General features: G+C 51.2%; 1 protein-coding gene and 1 long non-coding RNA gene across 4 annotated transcripts in view; one reads left to right on the plus strand and one right to left on the minus strand.

The window, feature by feature from the left end:
* Nucleotides 1–11627, minus strand: part of Slit1 (slit guidance ligand 1) — a 149452-nt gene extending 137825 nt beyond the window's left edge. Inside the window, exons 1-2 of one of the 3 annotated variants that reach the window (XM_030250829.1) lie at nucleotides 11486–11627; nucleotides 7564–7928 (exon numbers count right to left, since the gene is read on the minus strand). In XM_030250829.1, the coding sequence (XP_030106689.1) occupies nucleotides 7564–7760 (197 nt within the window). In that variant the 5' untranslated portion in view covers nucleotides 7761–7928; nucleotides 11486–11627. Of the gene's footprint in view, nucleotides 1–7563; nucleotides 8209–8239; nucleotides 8489–11485 lie in introns of those variants that run through there. The other 2 variants (XM_030250830.1, NM_015748.3) reach the window with 2 other exon arrangements.
* Nucleotides 11313–14449, plus strand: Gm19424 (predicted gene, 19424). Its single transcript, NR_040320.1, has 3 exons — nucleotides 11313–11556; nucleotides 11897–12923; nucleotides 13483–14449. It is a non-coding gene; the product is annotated as a predicted gene, 19424 (long non-coding RNA).
* Nucleotides 14450–19796: the final 5347 nt, after the last annotated feature.

Raw genomic sequence — 19796 nt, forward strand, 5'->3', positions numbered from 1 at the left:
AGCCTCAACTCCTGTAGAAATTCTATGACAACTGTGGTATGTGAAGGCTAGGGACAACAAGTCACATGGAGGTGTCAGCCCACGGGACATTCAGAGGACACATCACCCCCCACCCTGTGATATTCTTGCCAAAAAATGCACAGGCTCAACAAAACCATGAAAAAAACTATGCAAGCTGGGTGGGGCAGAGACAGTTTAAATGATCTCTTTGGGTTAGGGGCCAGCCTGGTCTACATAGTAAGTTCCAGGCCAGGTAGGAAAACAGTAAAACTCTGTCTCAAAAACTAGACAGACGGGCAACTAAACAACCAAATCAATAAGTTTTAGAAAAAATAACTAGCCAATGATCTTTCCAAAGAGTCAAGGTTTTGAAAAGCCAAAACAGACAAAAGGCCTTCGTCAGACTGAAGGGGGCTGAGGAGAGATGTAACTAAATACAGTATGAACCCCTGGGATTCAGGGGGCAATATGTGGGTGAAAAGAGGGGGAAAGCCCATTACTTAGTTAATAATGTCATAACTATTATAAACACCTCAGCCGGCTAACTGCACCATGTTAGCTGGTTGAAACGTGCATGGTACCTATCTGAATTTCTAATTCATTCAACTATTTTACGAATTAAACCAACTAAAGTCATTTTAGGGGGAAAGGCTTTTAATTTAAAAAATAGAATAAAACTGTAGCAAAGACAAAAAAAATCTTAGTTACAGAAATCACATAGTCAACTTTCTCCCCACTTCTGGCCGCTACCTTCTAAAACCACTCCACCTATCGTACACCAGAGCCAGGCAAAAGAATTCTTACTCTCCCCTCTTGGCCCAAGACAATTGACCCCTAGGGCCAATGCTCAAAGGAGCCTATTAACAGGACACCAGATGAGCTAGCCTGGACTCCTACCTGCCAAATCTGATCTACTCTGAACATCCAATAGTAATGATAACAAACTAGAATCCAGGAACCAAAACAATAGCGCACAAGTCTGTTAAAGATAGACATAGGATGGAGAAGAAGGCAAGAGCCCTCTAACCAGTAACAGGGAAGAAAAGATGAGACCAAGAATCAGCCATTGGCTCTGAAGCCCTAGGGCAAAGTTCTGAAGAACAGGTTACACACACAGCTTCAAAATATCTCCCAGAAATTACTTAACAACCCAGAAGAAAACCGATAACCCCAGACATCTATGTACCTAGGATCAAAGCTAAAATCATCAATACCAGAACAAACTGACATTGTGTGTCTTCTCATGGGACACAAAGTAGGAAGCAATGTGATTTATTTAGAATTCTTAGTTAAAATGGGATGCAGTCCTGAGGAACAATTGGATAAAGTCAAGCTGAAAGACACATTGCCTAATAGCTGGCCTGTAGTCCTCAATATGTCAAAGTCAAAAAGAACAAAGCCAGAGGATTCACCCCAATTAAAGACCGAGAGCCGGGACTTCTAAACGCTATCTGGGGTCTTGGGTCAGATTTTGAACCTGGGAAAGTGTTGGTAAGATACACAACAGCTGATGGGAACTGAACATGAAGAACAGAATAGGTAAACAGTATCATGGCGTTGCATGTTCTGACTTTGGAAGACTTGTTGCTCTTAGAAAACACACAAATACTTAAAAATCTACAGATCCTCCAGTCTATTCTTAAATGTTTCAGAGGAAAAAAGAATCAAGAAGCAGGGTGTGGTGCTGCTACCTGTCCCCTTATCACAGTCCTTGGGAGGGCAAGATTCTGGGATGGTAAGTTCAAAGCCAGCCTGGGCTGCAAAGTGAGATCCTGCCTCAAAAAGTCGAAAACTGCACTTGGGCCTGTGTGTCTAAGTGTGAGCTCGGGAGGCCTTTCAGGAAGATGTGGAATGATGGGAAGACACAACTGACTCCCCCACCTCTTTTGTTGCAACTTTTCTAACAAAAACGAACCAAGTATAGTGAACACAGAAACTCCTCGTGAGCATGCTGGTAGTTTCTCCTTTTCTTCAGTCCCCTGGCCTGACGCTCTCCTAGAATTCACCCATGAAATTCTTCACTCCTCAGGTGGATCTGCTCCCCACCCCCAAAACCGTGGCACTCTCCTCTGTGTGTGCCCCCAAATGTGCTCACCCCTCCTCCTGTCCCTCCTTTCCACCTGCCTTCCAGACTCAGACTCTATGTTGGCTCCAGCCCCGCCCCATCTCTCTCAGCCCCGCCCCTCTCAGCGCCCCCCCCGCCCCGCCCCTCTCAGTACCACCACTGAGTGCCTCTGTCTCCCATCAATCAATCAACACTCATCTCCTCACTGGCTACAGGCTGCACAGTAGTCTCAGCCCTTTACCTGAATTATTTCATTTCAAATTACAGCCCTACAAGCTAAATGTCATCACTGGTCCCAGGAAATCGAGTCACTGCTGAGCTGCCCTAAGTCTCCCAGGTGGCTGCTGATTCAAACTAGGCCATTGTCACACCAATGCCTGCCTGCGCTGGAAGTCGCTGTGCTCCGGGTCCCTACAGATGTCCTTGCAGACTTATTCTTTCTCTCCCACCCCGCTGGAAGCTCTCAGAGGAACCAGCCCATACCCGGACCTCTCTTGATGCGATGCACACACGGCAGGTGCCCAACAGCTGTTTGTTGGCCACGGGCTGGGTTCCAGAAAGGGGAGGAGGGGGTGGCAAGCTCCATCAAAAACAGGAGCCAATTCTCCACCTCCAGCACAGCCCAGCTCCCTGGCTACTGCCCAAGGCCCGGCCGTCATCTGCTCTGGGTAATAAGTATTTGTATGGCGATAATTACAGCATTTGGGAAGAAAATCCCATTAAGCAAGAGCCCTGCCGAGCTGCTAATGCCGGCACAGAACTGGAGGCGGCAACTCCGCCAAACGCCCTCCCGGCTGCTCCTGATAACGGATAACGCAGGGGGCTGCCTGTCCCCAACGTCGCACATGGGGCCCCAAGAGAGCATGGCAACTTTGGGCAGTACGGGCCACCTCCTGGCACATTGTTCCAAAGGGGTGCTGAAAAAGGACAGCATACTTATATTCCGGTGTGATCCAGGGCTCCTCGCCACTGCCTGGTGAGAGACCAGGGTACAGACTGCCAGGATCCAGCACTGAGTGGTCTCTGAATCCTTTTATGTCCCTGGAGCTCTCTGTCACCTTAATAGCAATAATAATCGCCCCATTTGTTGGGCACTTGCTGTCTGCCAGGCTCTGTGAGGCTCACAGCACCTCTCTGCCTATTATGGAGTTCAATACCCAGGCCCAGCCTTTGAAGCAGGTCCCCCCACTTTATGGGCAAAAAAACCCCCAGGATTTGAGGGAGTGCGCTTTTCATGAGCACTTATCTCAATTTGCAATTATGTGTTTATCTCTCTATCAGACCATTCTTCAGGATCCCATGCTGGACAGGAACTTGGGAAGAGGCAGTTTCTCCATCCACTCCACACAATGCAGAGAGCTCAATTGACAGCAGCTATCTGTTGAATGAGGGAATGCAGCCTTGCAGCCTTGCAGCCCCGCAGGATGTCCCAGCTGCCAAGAGGCAGAGCAAGACGAACAAAACACCAGACAGGCGTTACCAGAGCAGTGTGGTTGCAACCCTCCACCCTGCAGAGCCCCATCTCCCTGTGTCCAAACTGCAGGGGAGAAAGGAAAAGCTGCCCAGGTACAATGGCCACATGCTTTCAGCCAAGGAAGAGCAGCCTGCAGCACGGCCAAGCCTCAGCAAGTACCTCCTACGCCACCTGAACATTCTAGCCTTTAGCATGGGCTTCTCACAGTGTTAGCATAGGACGTCTTATGAAGCATCTTTGTAAATGCAATATGAATGAATCCTTGTGAAGTTCTGATGGGATAAGCAACCATTATTCCCACAGGCCAAGGGAAGGTAGAATATCACCCACATGCCACTGGACCCCAGAATATTTCCTGCAAAACTGTCATTATCCTCTTTATCTGTGGGAAACAGAGTCTCAAGCAGGAGAAGGACCATCCCTGGGTCTCTCTATACAAGTTGCTCACTCGGAGCACAGCACAGTGGCTTCCATATCTGTGCCAGTGAGAGCCGGAGACACACACACACACACACACACACACACACACACACACACACACACATACTGCTGCCAGGCCAACTCCCCTGCTCAGCAAAATTCTCTCCTGTAGGATCCCACAGTGGCTCACCTAGCCAGACCTTGGTGACAGATATGGTTTCAGCCCTTGGCCTCAATTCCATTATTATATGGATTCCAAATGGGCTCCCCAAACCATGAATGTGACAATCTAGCCCTACTGACTGCAGCTTCCGGGCAAGCCATGGATCTTGGAAGCATGCATGCAGCTAGGATGGGGTAGACCAACCAGCAAAAGGGATGCAAGAACATACACAGTGGCAGGAAATCAAGTCTCACAGTTTGACAAGAAACAGACTGTGATACACCTGGAGGGGGGCAGGGGGAATGACAATCAGCATCCTGACCTTCCAAGGGCCCTGCCCCACCTCTCTCCATCCTTGGGTGACTTGATAGAAGGTCTGGCAGATGTCTTTCCCTTTCTGCACCCTGACATACAAGTGCCAGGGTAGTAGAGAAGAGCAGAAACTAAACCTGCTTCCATACAGACTAAACCTGCTTCTCTCATTCCTGGACACTCTGGTACAAACATTGAAAGTGAAGATTCCTAAGTGGAAGGAGAAAAGTTAGCATCCGGCCACCGTGAATGGACCCTTTGAGCCTGGGCGCCCTCTGAGCACAAAGCCATGACTTTTCCAGGGTCTTGCCAGCAGGTCTCCTCCGTCCTTGCTCTCCACTATAATTGTTCTATAACAGATTATTTGGTATCCCTTCTCTGTTCATTCACCCAGCCCTTGGCCTCTGTGGTTAGACCAATTTTCATAGCAGCGCTGGGCCTTACACAAGCTCTTCCAGAGGTCTCTACAGAAACCCAGAGCAATGTCTCCCCACTTGGCCGAATAGGTCTGAACCCAGCATTACAAAATATATAGTCATAAAGTTGCTGGGTCCCCTGGGCGACCACCAGAGATGCCCAGAGAACAGAAGGTAAGCACACAGCCTCAGACGCTTCCCAACCTGGGGAGCTGCTGGCCAGCCTCTGACCAGCTCACCTGTTTAGCTCCTCCAGATGATCACCCTGGACTCCCACCCAGACGTATTCAAGGGGAATGTGAAGCTGGAGAAAGGCCTTCCTGGCCCTTCCCGATCTCTCTTTATAACCCAGGCTCCTCTCCTCTCTGGACATGGTGTGATTCAGCCCTTGGGAAAATCTGACCTGCAGGCTACACCAGTCATGGCCGGCCAGCCACACAGGCTTTGTGTTCAGGCAGTCATTCCTGCCTGTGTTGCCTGGACTCTGCTTGGCAAAACCCACCAACCCTAACAACACTCTCCACCTTCTAAGAAGCCCCCTAGACCCCCAAAAGGGCTTCTTGGCCTTGTGTTCTCAAGCCCCATCACATGGCTAGCTGGGCCTCTCCCTATATCTTCCTACTAACGGTCCCCTGTCCAGCCCTTCATACCATCTGCCTTTTGAAGGCAGAGACAGGTTCACTCTCTTTGGGGCCTCAGAACTGAGAGAAGGCACTGGCTTGATAAACGTGAGACTTGTCTCCCTGTGTTACCATCATAGCGCTTTACTAAGCAAGCACCAGAATACTACCCAGCCTCTTCCAGACATTACCTTCCATTGCCACAAGAACCAGAAACCCAATGTAGCCCAGACTCCATTTCCTAATAGAAAGCAACCAAGGCTCAGGGAAGTCTGGTAACTTGTCCAAAGTCACATAGCCCATAATTCACAGAGCTGGGCTTCTAACCCAGATACTCTGGCTTCCAGGGCTACCCCCAACTCTGCTCTGTCTGGGGATTCACTTCCATCTCACTGACTAGAAAAGACTAAAGAATTCATGAAAGGCAAAGCAGAGCCTATCAGAAGCAGTCAAGGTAGTAGGACAGTGGGAAAGCAAGAATGCAGAGTAGACAAGGTGCAAAAGCAAAGGAGAGGGCCTCATGTGTCTCCTGTGTGGGCTGCTGCCAGGGTAATAGCCCAGAAAAAACACACCACTGGGTAAAGCAGGGGACAGAAATTTCATCCGGAAAGAACAGGCCAAGGTGACCTCAGAGGTCCTCCAAACAGACTTGATTGTCCTTAATTTCTCTCTAGGTCCATGAGGCTGACTCAAGGAAACTCAGTTCGGTCACCCCAATTTCTACATGGGTGCGTGCACACACACACACACACACACACACACACACACACACACACACGCCAGTTCCCAACTAGATTGCATGCAGATTGCAAATTCTCTGAAACTGTCACGGGAATGTCTCAAACCCAGCCAAGAAAGAGTCTGGGGCAAGCATGTACTCACTAATTGCTGGCCTCGGTACAGAAGTTCAGAGTTTGATGTAGGCAACAGCTCTCCCCGGGGTTTGCCTCTGGCCAGCTGAGACTCATGAAAGTATGCTCCTGAGTTATCAAAATATGTATACCTTTTCTGACGCTCACTGTAGTCACCCAGGAGTGTGGAAAGAAAGAGGAGCATGGTTTCAAAGAAGCCACTAACCTTCCCCAAAGTATCAAAAAAAAAAAAAAATCCCCTGGTACAGTCACCTCTGAAAGTGTACAAAGGCCCTGTGTGTGACTAAAAATCCACTCGCACGACCCGCAGACCCCCCGGACTCACACTGCCGTGGTATCCTTAGGTGCCGGAATTTCACACCGACCACATTTGGCAGGAAAAGAGAAAATGTATCACACACGCTCCACCGTGCTCATGAGGCAGGTCTGGAAAGGGTGGAGTTACCTCAAAATCCAGAAGTACAAGAGAACAAGAGGGAAGGAAGGGTGGTTTTTATGACTTGTCACTGTCAATGTCTCCAACCTTATGTCCCAGTCCGAGCTCCTGGCCTCTAGTATCATCCCTGAGCTCGCAGTCCAGGACTCCTCTCACCCTGTAAGGGTTCCGATGTCATATTCCCCAAAACCCAAACCAAAGGCCCTCGGGTCCCATTGTCTGTCTGCCTGGGCTCAGGATGAAGACTGAAGGAGAGGGTAGGTTGCTTACACCTTCAAGGGAAGACTTATCCAGGCTCTGGGACCAAACAATGGGTAGAATAGGTGCTCAGAAACTTCTGGTCCGTGGCAGCGAGCCCTCAGAGCCCAAATCCACCTGCCCACTCAGAACCCAGCAAACCCCATGTGTCCAAAAGGAGACACCGTGCCTGGAGTCTGTGGGAAGCTGTTCTCCTAGGTGCCAGGAAGGCTCCAGGTACCCTAGAGGAATAAAGTGCTGTACAGTGGGAAGGACCTGTCACAGCGGAGAGCAGAGATCGCAAGGGGCAGGTGTGAGGAAGGGCTGAGGATGCTTCCAGGGCCCTTTGAATCTGGCACCTGCAAATGCGCTCCTGGTTTCTGGTTTCCTAAAAACCTACCAAGGCACTGACTCCTCTACTGGCGACGGAGCCCAACGGTCTAGCGCCCCCCACCCGATTCCGGTCCCTCTGATCCGTCAGGGTGGGAGAGCAACCAGGGGTCGAGGGGGTGGAGGGACTCCCAGTGGACGGGCGGATCCGTACTCACAGGCGCTCGGTGTTCCGTGGGATGTTCTTGGGGATGGCCTGCAAACCCGTGCCGTGGCAGTCCACCGTAGTGCCGGTGCAGGTGCAGAGGGCGGGGCACGCCGTGGCCCCCAGGCGCCACGCGGCTGCCCACAGCAGCAGCCACAGCTCCGGTCGGCTCAACCCCGAAGAGGACCCGCGCTGGGGCGTTAGCGCCATGGTGCCTTCGCCGTGTCCCGTTCGCGTGCCAGACGGCCGCAGCCGCTGACCATCCCCGTCCGGGGCTAGCTCCAGGTGCTATCCCCACCGAAGGACCGAAGAGCCGGTGGAATCGTGCGATGCGCCCTTGCGGATCGAGTGGTACCTAGATGCTCCCAGCGACAGCGTCTGTGCGTAGACCCAGGAAAGGCGTCTTAAGCGGAGGGCGCTCAGCTCCTCTCCCAGTGCTCGCTGCCGGCGTCTCCCTCTCCCTCCAGCTCCCAACTGACTGCTGTGAGGAGGAAAATGGGCAGGCCCCGCGCGCGCGCACACACACACACCTCGCGCGCGCGCGCACACACACACACACACATACACACTCACACCCGCACGCTCGCTCACACCCGGCAGTCATCCATCAATCGAAAAGCACACTTCCAGGGCCAGACTCCTTCCCGCCCTCCCCCCCAAGCACGGACCACCGCCCGCCTCCTCCCCACCACTTCTCTGCTGCTACAGAGGTCCAGCCGCTGGCATACAGTTTCAAAGGTGCAACCTCCCAGGCGCCAAGGGCTGCGGGGGCCCGGGGAAGGGGGCTTACAGACTGGACCTGCTCTGTAAGCTACACACACACACACACACACACACACACACACTGCAATGATGTGTACATTTAGACCAGTCACTTCAGTACCCTCAGCTACTAGGGCAGAGGAGCAAAAAGATTTTTTTTCCCTACACCTTCCCTTCCCTGGGACCACAGACTTCCCCAATGGCTGAAGAGGTCACCGGGCCCCACCAACTTCCTTTGTCAACTGTTGGTGAGGCTTCTTGTACCAGATGGCCTCTCCAAGCTGTCTTTCCTTGCCCAGCCTGGGACCTTGAGGGAAGAGACTTGAGAGAATATAAAAGCCTCAGGCCAGGTTAGTCTTCTCCCTCAACACATACTCTCCCTAAAGGCAGAACCCAACCTCTTCCGGGAACAGAAGCCAGCCAGCTGGGATGACAGGAGTCCTGACAGGACTTTGTAAGTCCGGAGGGGAGGTGTTTTCTACACAAGCCTCTCTACTGGTATACCAATAGGAAGCCACCTTGGAAATCCAGCAACTAGCCTCTCCACATCTGGCAGGTGGAAACAGAAGAAAAGGAATATTTGGTCCTCTCAAAAGGCCAGAGTGGAGAGAACACAGAACCTGTTTAGAAGAAAAAAACACCACCCAGTCAACTGGTACCTGAATAGGACCTCGGGCCTCACAGCCCCATGGGCAAGGAATTTTCTTATTCTGACAGAGTTGGGGATGTGGGTGTGAATAGGAAATCCAGTGAGGGACAGAATTCCCTCCAACCCCAGAAAAGAAAGCACCTCCCCCAAAACGGACAGCTGTGGCTCTCTGGGTCTCTAAAGAGCTGAGCTCCGGATGTGAGGGAGATCTGGCTGAGACATCTGTCATCCCATTGATCAACAGGGTTGATCTGGTGATCTGAGTGTCACTGTGGGTGTCCCCTTCCTCCTATTCCACACCATGTGCATCCCTTCCAAAGCTTTGCACTCAAAGAGAAGGACTTCCCCCCCCCCCCCCCCCCCCCCGATAAAGATGGCTCTGTCGAGCATTCCTCTGTTGGAAACTCCACGCAAGCTTTGGAGTTCGTGTTGAGCTGAGCTCCGGGAGTCAGGGCCCTATGTGCAGATAACAACTGGGCATCAGAAGTAGCTCAGATGGTCAAGAGTCAAAAGCCCCCCTAGTGGAGCTACTGCAGGGTCCCCCTTCTTGGGGGGAGGGGGGAGCAGAACCTAAGCCCAGCAATGACGGCAGTTTGTCACAGTGGTGAGATACTGAAGTCACCACACGATTAGAGGCGTGGGACTCACCTGGAACCATTGGATGCTTGGTTGTTTTCCCTCTGGATCAGACTCTTCCAGTTACTTTACCATATACTGCATAAGGCCCTGTGGTCAGCATGGCACACTTGAATGTCTGACTCCATTCAAGACAAGCCCTGGACCACACTTCTGATCAGAGCACAGTCTCTACATCCCAGCTCTATCTCTTGAAGACAAATTTGGTAACTTGGGGAGGGAGCTTTCTCTGCCAGTCCTTACAGTGTGATATCAAGAGCTTCTATCACTGGGATCTAAATATAAAAGGGCCACTTGCCTCTTTTCCCAGAAAGCCAGCCTGTCCTCTAAGGACTTTTCCCCCCCTCCCCCTCCCATCCCCCAGCACTAGGAAATCCTCACACTTTAGTGTCGTAATTGTCTATTCCTCAATAGTTGAAGCTGTTCACACTGGTGTTCCTTCCCTGACACCCCACTAGCAAAGTGCCACCCCTTTGCGTCCCTCACTTCCTCCTCTGGCACCAACCCCAGCATTTGGCACTTAGTAGGCCCATCACAGACAGTGCCCAAACTATGTACGCCTCCAACCTTCTGCTCCAGAGGTGTTCCTCTCTCCCAACCCCGTAATCTCAGAGGCTCTTAGAAGCCAGGACCCATGTGGGGAAGGGGAGAGTGTTGATTAACTGGGCGACATGCCCTGGAGTCCTCGGAGTGGCAGGGAGAACGGGGACGGGGAGGGGTGAGAGGAGGCGGGCGGGGGTGCAAGATCAACCTTGCTCATGGCTCTCGAGAGCTAGGCTCTACACTAGAAGCTTCCAGATTCGCCTGGCCAGTGAGTTCCAAGCAGGCCCTAAGCCAAGTTGTCAACGCCTGGCAAGGCCTGGCCTCTCCTTTGAAGGGAGGGGAGGAAGGAGGGCAACTCAGACCCAGGACAAAGACTCCCCAGCCAGCCCATCATGGGAGGCCCTGCCCCAGTAGCCAGGCAGCTCCCCAAGTTGGCTCCCATCCCCAGTTCCTCCACCTCAGAGCCTGGCGGGCTCCTCGCTCCTAGAGGCAGCTTACCATGAATGAACACAGCTCATTAGCGCTCCCGGCACATTTACTCATTAAACAACCGCTTGGCCAGCCACATACCCCAAGCTAACCCCCCCCCTACTTTGCTTTTTCAATTTCCTCTCCTATGCCCCTCCCTCTGGGGGTCTCCCTACCCCCTCCCTGAAGCCCGGGCCACCTGCTCCCTCTGCACGGATGAAGAGAAGCTGGCCTGGCACATTGCTTCTGGCAGGCATGCTCCACCAAGCCAGCTCAGCCTGCCGTCCAGTTACAGGCAACCCCCATAGGAAAACACAGGGTCACATCTCCCTGTCCTAGTGGAATGGTCCATGCATGTACTGAGGCCCCTCGTTATGGCAGTTGAGGGTTGTTGCCTTCTAGATAACTTTAGAGAGAGAGCCTTCCCTCCAGCTTTTATACAAAGGCCCATCTCCCCCCACCCCCAGGTCACTAGGGCGGGGAGCCCAAACTGCAAAAACAGTGATAGCATGCCTGCTTCCCAGGGTTCCATCATCACTGCTTATGAATATTGATGGCTCCAGGAAGCCCTGGGACTGGATTGCTCATCAGTGAACCTGGTCCTCAGATAGCCGCAGTCAGGAAGGAGCAGAGGGGCAGGAATGTGTGAGTACGGAACGCTTAGAGGTGGACCAGAGGGACAGGCACAGAGGCCTGAGGGCTCCCTACAGGGCAAAGCACTTCAGAAGGTCTCACAGGACAAGGAGACATTGGTTGGACAGCTGCAGAGTGTGACCCGACCCCTCAGCAAACACAGCAGCCGGGACAAGACACCAGCAGAGGGACAGCCCGAGACGCACAGTGGTGTGTGATTCTTCTTCTCGCTGTGTAGAAATACCTGACAAGGGCAACTTAAGCCCAGAAGTAGGCATGGTGGTGTGTTTTTAATCAGATGCTCCGGAATCAAAGGTAGGCCGATCTGTGAGTTCAAGCCTGGACTCCACAGCAAATTCCAGGTCAGCCAGGGCCACCTAGTGAGACTGTGTCCAAAGGGAAGAGAAAAGAAGGGCTTGTATTGGCTCGAGGTTAAAGGGAATGGACCGTCACAGGCCAGGCTCGGTGGCAGGAACATAGGGAACTGATCCTGTAATGTCAGTGATCGATCGAGAAGCCAAGAGCTAAAAGCTGGGGCTCTGCACTCTCTCTCTCTCTCTCTCTCTCTCTCTCTCTCTCTCTTCTTTACTCAGTCCGGGACCACAGCCCGTGGCGCTGACGCTGCCCGTACTCACGGTAAATCTTCCCTCCTCAGCCAAACCGCTCTGGGAACATCTTCACAGACATGCCCAGAGGTTTCTCTTCAAGGCGGCTCTAAATCCTGGCAAGTTGGTTTTGCTGACATCACAAGGATCTGGAAGAGATGAGTCACATCCCAGAGGCCCCGGGCCCAGCCATCCTCTGGTTCTGTACAGTTGCCTATGTCACCCGGCCTGTTCTCATGCTGAAACGCACGTCTGGATATGTAAGTGCTCAGACATGCACTGCCTCTGGAACGTGTTTGCTTTCAGGGAAGGGACCCAGGTGGTAACAGGACAACGTCCACATCCACTTACTTTCTGCCCTTTGGAGAGTTTATTCCATACAGTGTGATGTAACTACCATCACGCACGTGCTATTTGAAAAGTCATTTGGGAGTGCCCACTACGTATGCTGATTCCTGGGACCATAGGTCTACATTGTGGGTTTCCAAAGACTGTGGCCTACGAGCCAAGGTCTGGTGTGCTGAGGTGAGGCGTTTGAGCACTGTGGTGGTTTGAATAAGAATGCCCCCCCCCCCAATAGACTCATGTGTTTGTGTGCTTGGCCGGAAGGAAGTGGCTCTATAAGGAGATGTGACTTGGTTGGAGTGGGCGTGGCCTCATTGGAGGAAGTGTGTCACTGTGGAGACCGGCTTTGAAGTCTCATATGCTCAAGCTACGCCCAATGGGAGACACAGTCTCCTTCTGCTGCCTTCAGGTCAAAATGTAGAACTTCCAGTTCCTTCTCCAGCGCCATGTCTGACTCCATGCTACCAAGTTTCCCACCATGGCGATAACAGACTAAACCTCTGGAACCGCAAGGTGGCCCCAACTAAATTTTTCCTTTATAACATTGCTGTGGTCTTGGTTTCTCTTCACAGCAATAGAAACCCTAAAGAGACATGTGCTTGAACACTCTAGGGAACCACTGAAAGGAGCCTCCTGGCCCTGACAAGGGAGCTGAGACCTGCCTGCTTTCTCTCCATTAGCATCGATGAGGCCTATCAGAAGAGAAAGTCCAGAATAGGTCCAGAAACCGAGGTAAGCGATGGAAGGAAATCTAAAACGTACTAACTCTTGGACTGGCAAGATGGCTCACTGGGTCACTGAGTCACGGCACCATTGCCAGGCATTGCTCTCAGCCCAACACTCACAAAGTTAACACAAATATCTAAAAACAAAACAAACAAACAAAAGGTTAAAGAAAGTACAGTTAGTGGCCCAGTGGAGAGAAGAAACTAGCTGACCTCCTGTGTCAGAAGAGTCGCAGGCTGAGCTGTGAATGACGCTGGAGCTGGCTCTGTTGGACCACACACCGGCTAGGAATCCTGAGAGGCTGGTACCAGCAAAACTTAGCTTTTTTTTTTTTGAGACATGGTTTCTCTGCCTGTCTTGGCTGCCCTAGAAGCCAGAGATCCACCTCTCTCTGTCTCGTGAGTGCTGGAATTAAAGGTGTGTGTCATCACTGCCCTATGTGACCTTAAGTCTCTAAACCCCCAGACATGCTCAGACTCCCAAAAGGCAGAAGCGCCTGAGACACACAGTACAGACTAGAGCAATGGCTGGCTCACTCTGCCTAAGATGAAGTGTCTTCCAACAGAGTCACCCTGTGTGATCAGGACAACACTGGCCTATTAAGCAAGAGACAAGCAACTAGAGGAGGGGAAGAAGAGAGCGGAGCCACCAAGTCCGGTGTGCCACAGTGTGCTCAGTCACTACCCAGATGCTGAGTATGAACCAGGAGTGCCCGGGGGGCAGGGATGGGGGTGGGGGACTCTCACCAGGCTCTGCACACCTCGACTGTAGTTCTCAAATTTGAAAGGTTTTTCACCATTATCTCTTCACATTTTTTTGTCCCCTCCATCTGGAACCCCACACCCACAAAAAAAACATCCTCTTGAAGCCACCTCCTGGCTCACCGATGCTCTGCCCATAGTTTTACAGCCTGCTTCTGTGTTTTGTTTTTGATGAGTTTGTTACTGTGTTGTTACATTCAGTGTCTTTCCTCTTTGGTTGTCTAACCCATCCTCAAGACCATCTAGTACGATTTCCCAAACACTGCAGGTTTTTATCTCAGGTTACCACACTTAGGACTGAACGTAGGGCCTTCCAAAAGCCCAAGCAAGCCCATACCACTGAACTACGTCTTCAGCCCTCTTCGTTTGCTTTTGAGATGTGGGCTCCCTAAGTCGCCCAACCTAGAACTCATTCTGTAGCTGCTGAAAATACATGCTCACACCAGCAGCTCCGTCCCACAGATCTTTACTTTTATTTATTTTATGTGTCTGGGTATTTTGCCTGCATGTATGTTTGCTTGTTTGCACCCCACATGTATGCCTGGTGCCTGAGGAGACCAAAAAAGGACATCAGACTCCTTGGAACTGGAGTTGCAGATGGTTGTGAGGTGCCATGTAGATTCTGGGGAGTCCTCTGCAGGAGCAGAAGGTGACCTTAACCACGGAGCCATCTCTCCAGTCCAGCCCCCACGCCCAATTTGTCCCTAATATGTTTGCTTCCCTCTACTTTATGTTCACGTGGAATAGAGTTCTAATTGATTGATTTTTGTCATCTGTGTCTCCAGGCCTGCTTTGACTGATTGATTTTTCCTCTTCATTATGGTCCAATTTTCCTATTATTTTCAATCTGAGTAGTTGTTAATTGGTATGAGGCTGTGTGAGTGTATGTGTATGTATGTGTGTGTGTGTGTGTGTGTGTGTGTGTGTGTGTGTGTGTGTGTGTGTGACTTGCTGTCTTGGTTTTGTTGTTACTGTTTTGTCTCGTTGTTTGTTTTGCCTTTGTTGTCAAAGACCATCATAAACCTCAGGATGCAGCCTCCTCCTCTCTCAGCGCGCAGAGCGGTTGGGGTTGGCACTAGCTATGTTTCTTGTCACTGTGACAAAGTCCCTGCAGAAGTCACTTCTTCAGGAGCGATGTTTGTCTGAGCTCATTTCTGAGGCTCTATTTTGTCCTGACTGCAGCCTGGGGCCTGCCTTGTTCACATCTTAGCAGATTGGGTAGCAGAGCCCAGGCCAGAGCTGAGCCAGGCTGCAAAAACCCATCCCCAGTGGCCTACCTCTCTCCAGCCAGGCCCCACAGCCCCCAAAGGGTCACCATCCTCTGGGGGACAGGGGTTCAAACACAGGAGCCTGTGGGGGACACTTCAGATTTAAATAGGGCTGCAGGTATGAACACTGTGCCCGACTTACTCTGATATTACTGAAGAATATTTTTGAGCTTTTCTCTGGAATAAAGTCAAGTTGCTTGAAAAGAGTCCTATCCTTTGGAAGCCTGTCTTTTTAGGCTCTCCTAAGAGCAGAAGTGCCCTTCAGTTTAGGACTGCCATTAGGCTTCTAGGACTTCCAGCGGCTTCCCCCAGAAGCAATGCCTTCCATAGGCTGCCCCGGCGTCCCGTGATGGCAGAGCTTGCCTTTCTGACTGGCAGGACACCAACTGCTGCCTGTCAGAGCTGCAAGGCTCCTATCGTCTGATCCATTAGGGTGAAACTGTGGCTTCAGGTAGCTCTCAGAGCAGCACTAATGGTCCTGAACAAAACCAAAGTGCCGTCTGCAACCCCCTCACCGTGGCTCCTCCGCACTGCCACCTCCATCCCCCCTTCCCTGAGGATGACAGCCAGGTTGGCTCCTGCACTTAGCCCCACCCTGTACTCAGAAGGATGCTGCCCCACCCCCTTGACTTGTTCTTTGGCTGGGAACTCTCCCCAGGCTACAAACCTAGCCACCGCAGGGCTCACCACCCTGCTTTCAGTCTGTTAGCGCTCATCAGCCTGCATGTCCTACTAAGTAGTTAGTGTCTGAAAATAGCTATGTCGTTCATATCCCCTGGTCTTTCTTCACTTAAGGCAGAGAGGTAAATCTGGCCCGTTGTACCATCCTGACTAGAAATGGGATTTTGTGAGAGGTGGTTTTGGTTGGTTGGTTTTGGTTTGCTTTGCTTCTTGACAGAAAGCTCGCTGAGTTCTGGCACGTTTGGAGATCTCATCCCCAGAGAGCCAAGGCCTGGAGTGGCAGGCAAGGGAAACCCAGGGCAGGCTCCTGCTTCCGGGGGCTGCAACCCTAGGGCACCAAAGGGACAGTGCTAGAGGGGTTCCCTGCAGAGAACGAAGGGTGAGGGCAATGATTTGAATCGGGCTGGTGATGCCATCTGGACCTGCTTGTAAGTGGGGGTGTTTGCTAAGGGGGGGCTCAGCACAAAAGGGCCCATGAGAGCCTGCCTACAGACAAAGGAAATGGGGGGGTGAGGGCCCCCTGGGAGGGCTCTGGCACCATCTGTGAGGGGGTAAGCACAGACTTGCCTCTTCCCTGGACCAGCTCTGCAGCCCCAATTCAGTTTTCCAGCCACCCTGTCCTCAGTTTCCCTTGTTAGGGACAGATGAATACACTTCAGTCCAGCACAGTTGACTGCTTCACAGGATGTCAGAGAAGCGTCCGCAAGCCTCACTCTAGATATGGAAGCAGAGTCCCTAGAGTAGTGATTTACCAAAAGGCTCAGAGCAAAGTCCCCGCTCCGAATGCCTGGCATATTGAACTTCGTCTTTCGGTGTCTGCCTGCCATCTACAGGTAAGCACCACACTGTTCCTGACCCAGAACCAGCTAGTAAACGCTCAGTAAGTGTGTGTGACTGAAATAAACTGGAATGGAAGCAGAAAAACAGGCCCTGAATCTTCCGGGGAATTAGACTCCAGAAATCTAGGCGATCCTGGGACTAAGGATGAACGTGGTAGAGCCTCGTGTGTGCAGAGCCCTGGGTCCCCAGTGCTACAAAAGGGAAAAAAAAAAAAAAAAAGAGGGGAGAGAAGAAAAGACCAGAGTGAGTGAGGGAGAGAGGCAAATGAGAGGAAGGGGATGCGACCCAGGAACACTAACAGGTGTTCAAACCAGAGCAGAAAATACTGGACAAGCTAACTCAACTCAGGCCCTACCCAGGGAGCTTGATCCTCCACAGGGAAAATAAGAGCTGTCCTTCCCCCAACCCCCATACACACTCTCTCTTTCTCTCAAGGCTCAGGGTAGGGAGATTCCAAAGGTGTTGTCTTAAAGTCTCAGTGCTAGGACCAGAGAGATGGCTCCGTGGCTAAGAGCCTAAAATGTTCTTGCAGAGGACCAGAGTCCAGTTCCAGCACTGTGCCTCCCACCCCAGGGTATCTGATGTCCTTTGCTGGACTCCACAGGCACCTGAACACATGTACACATACCTGTGTGTACACACACACACACACACACACACACACACACACACACACACACACACGTAATTAAAACTTAAATAAAAACCTACAATCTTTGTGTTGAGGGGCAGGGACCAGGATGTATAGCAGATAACAAAGTACTTGCCTAGCACACAGAGACCCAGGGTGCAATCCACAGCAGGTGATACACATTTTTAAACCCCATACTGGGGAAGCGGAGGCAGGAAGGTCTGTCATCCTTGGCTACATAGTAAGTTCTAGACCAGACTGGGCTGTATGAGAATTAAAGACCAGAACATTCCAGTGTTCCCAGCCATAGTGTGTGTCACATTTTCCTAAGTTATGTGTACTTACTGTGCACCCAGCACAAACAAGCCCCGTGGAGCTGAAATGAGAAGTGTGAACCTTGTGAAAATAACAGGCAAGTTTACCAGTCAGGAGTCCCACAGGGAGTCAGTACAAGCCATGAATAAAGTAGAGATGATTTCCGAAAGTCCGGGGCAAAGGTCACTGTTCAAGCACAGTATTACCCTTCTGCACTTTCTAGGCACAAAGAACTCATCAGCGGGCCAGGAGGTGGTCCAAGCCTTTTCTATTGAGTATAGATGATTGGTTCGAAGACAGCTACAGAAAGTCTCAGTGCTAGAGAGATGGCTCCATGGACATGCATAGGATAAGACTGAGCAAACCCCAGGAAAGTCAAGGAATAATTGGGGGATTAAGTTATTCAACTCTCAGGAGCTGGAGAGATGGCTCAGTGGTTAAGAGCACTGACTGCTCTTCCAGAGGTCCTGAGTTCAAACCCCAGCAAACACATGGTGGATCACAACCATCTGTAATGGGATCTGATGTGTACTTCTGGAGTGTCTGAAGACAGCTAGAGTGCATTTACATATAATACATAAACAATAAATCTTAAATAAATAAATCTTTTTTTAAAAAAAGTTATTCAACCCTAAAAGAAACCAATGTCTAATGAAGTCACTGAAAAGAGAAAAGCTTCGGTGGGGGCCTGGGTCAGAGATGTATTTGTCTTCGAGATCCTGGGTTCAACCCTCAGCAAAGGAATAGCATCAGAGACGGAGGGAGAGGAAGGGGAGAGGTGGAAGAAGGGAGGGAGGAGGGGACGCTAGACAACGAGGGGCACGGTTATAGTTATACCAGGTGTTGGATGGCCTCGCTCAGAAGCAAAGCACTCCTGGACAGCTCTGTGTCTGCCTGGGTCCCAGCGCGGTGCTTGACACATGTCAGAGACTGTTCGATTTGGTGTAACTCAGGGTATGATGAGCAAGATTCACTCGCCCCACCAGCCAAATTCACCTACCCTTGGTCTCAACAAGTCCCTCTCCTGCAATGCATGCGTAGGTGTGATTAAGTCCACTAAAGGATACGTAAGAGACTATTTATAGCAGCTTCGCTCATTATAGCTCAAACTTCAGAGCAACCCACACGATCCACAGAACAATGTATAACTAAGCTTTGTTTCCGCCATACAGTGGGACAGCGAGCGAAAACGAACCACCCTGCCACGTGAGTTAACTGCCCGGGCGTTAACGCGGAATGGGAAGCCAGAAATCAGTGTGTGTGCAGCTTTGTTCCGTTTATAGGAACAAAGCAGGAGCAAAAGAGATCTGATATAAACACCAAGGGACATGAATCTCATAACTGTGATCTCAGGGCTAGAGAGACTTAGGCAGGAGGAGGACAGCCTGGGCTACACAGTGAGTCCCAGGTTAGCCTGGACTCTGTGGAGTGAGTCTTTGTCTCAAAAACAAAACAAAACAAAACAAAACAAGAACAGAGAAAACAATCACCTTTGAGATAAGGTGACTAGAGGTGCAGCCAAGTATCTTGGGTCTGGAAATAGCCAGGATTATGAATGTACATGGATGTGTGGATACACACACACATACACATTTATATACAGAAGTGTAGATCAACTTATACATTTAAATTAGTGTACTTTATGAAGTTGTAAGGAGAGATTTATTCCTGTCTGCCATGACAAACACAGAGAGGAAAGCGCCACGCCCCAGCCCACGGTGGCAGCGTCCCTAATTAATCAGCCTACCTCCATTGGGGGGCTCAAGCTTCAGAACCAATTCAACCAACACTGCAAGCAGCTGTGCTTTGAGACAGACCCGGCTGGCTTTCCCTTGTGCACACCCAGCGTGTGTGCATGACGACGCTCCGATAGACGGGCTGCACAGAAGGGAGGGTACCAGATTATGCCAGGTGGCGACATCCTAGCTATCCCAGTTTGTACACTCTGATTTCACACAACAGAATCACTTGTCAATGCCTTTCTCTGAATGTGTCCCGTCATTAAGCCCGCACCTTCCTCCATTAAGAGGTTTAATAGAGGGGCACTCTTGGCCTCATTCATTCAGCCGCACATTGAGGAAGCCGTGAGTCTGCCCCCTGGCTCCTGAAAGCTTCCCAGAAGTCCAGATTCAGGCCCCAGGAAGAAATGGCCTCTCAAGTGCAGATTAGGAGGTGGCACAGTAACATCCATGGGACACTTGACTGAGCACTGGTGGCATAGGACGGGAGGTGACTCAGCCCACAGGGAGCCATGAGGCCAGAGTAGCGCAGTTAGACTTGGCCAATTCCACCCTGGACGAAGCAGGTTTGCTCCCCTGGTGGGGAGTGGAGAGGGAAGAGAGGGGAAGAGTATCAAACTCAGTGCAGGGAAGACACTATAACC

The sequence above is a fragment of the Mus musculus genome, chromosome 19 (assembly GCF_000001635.26).
Source record: "Mus musculus strain C57BL/6J chromosome 19, GRCm38.p6 C57BL/6J".
NCBI lineage: Eukaryota > Metazoa > Chordata > Mammalia > Rodentia > Muridae > Mus > Mus musculus.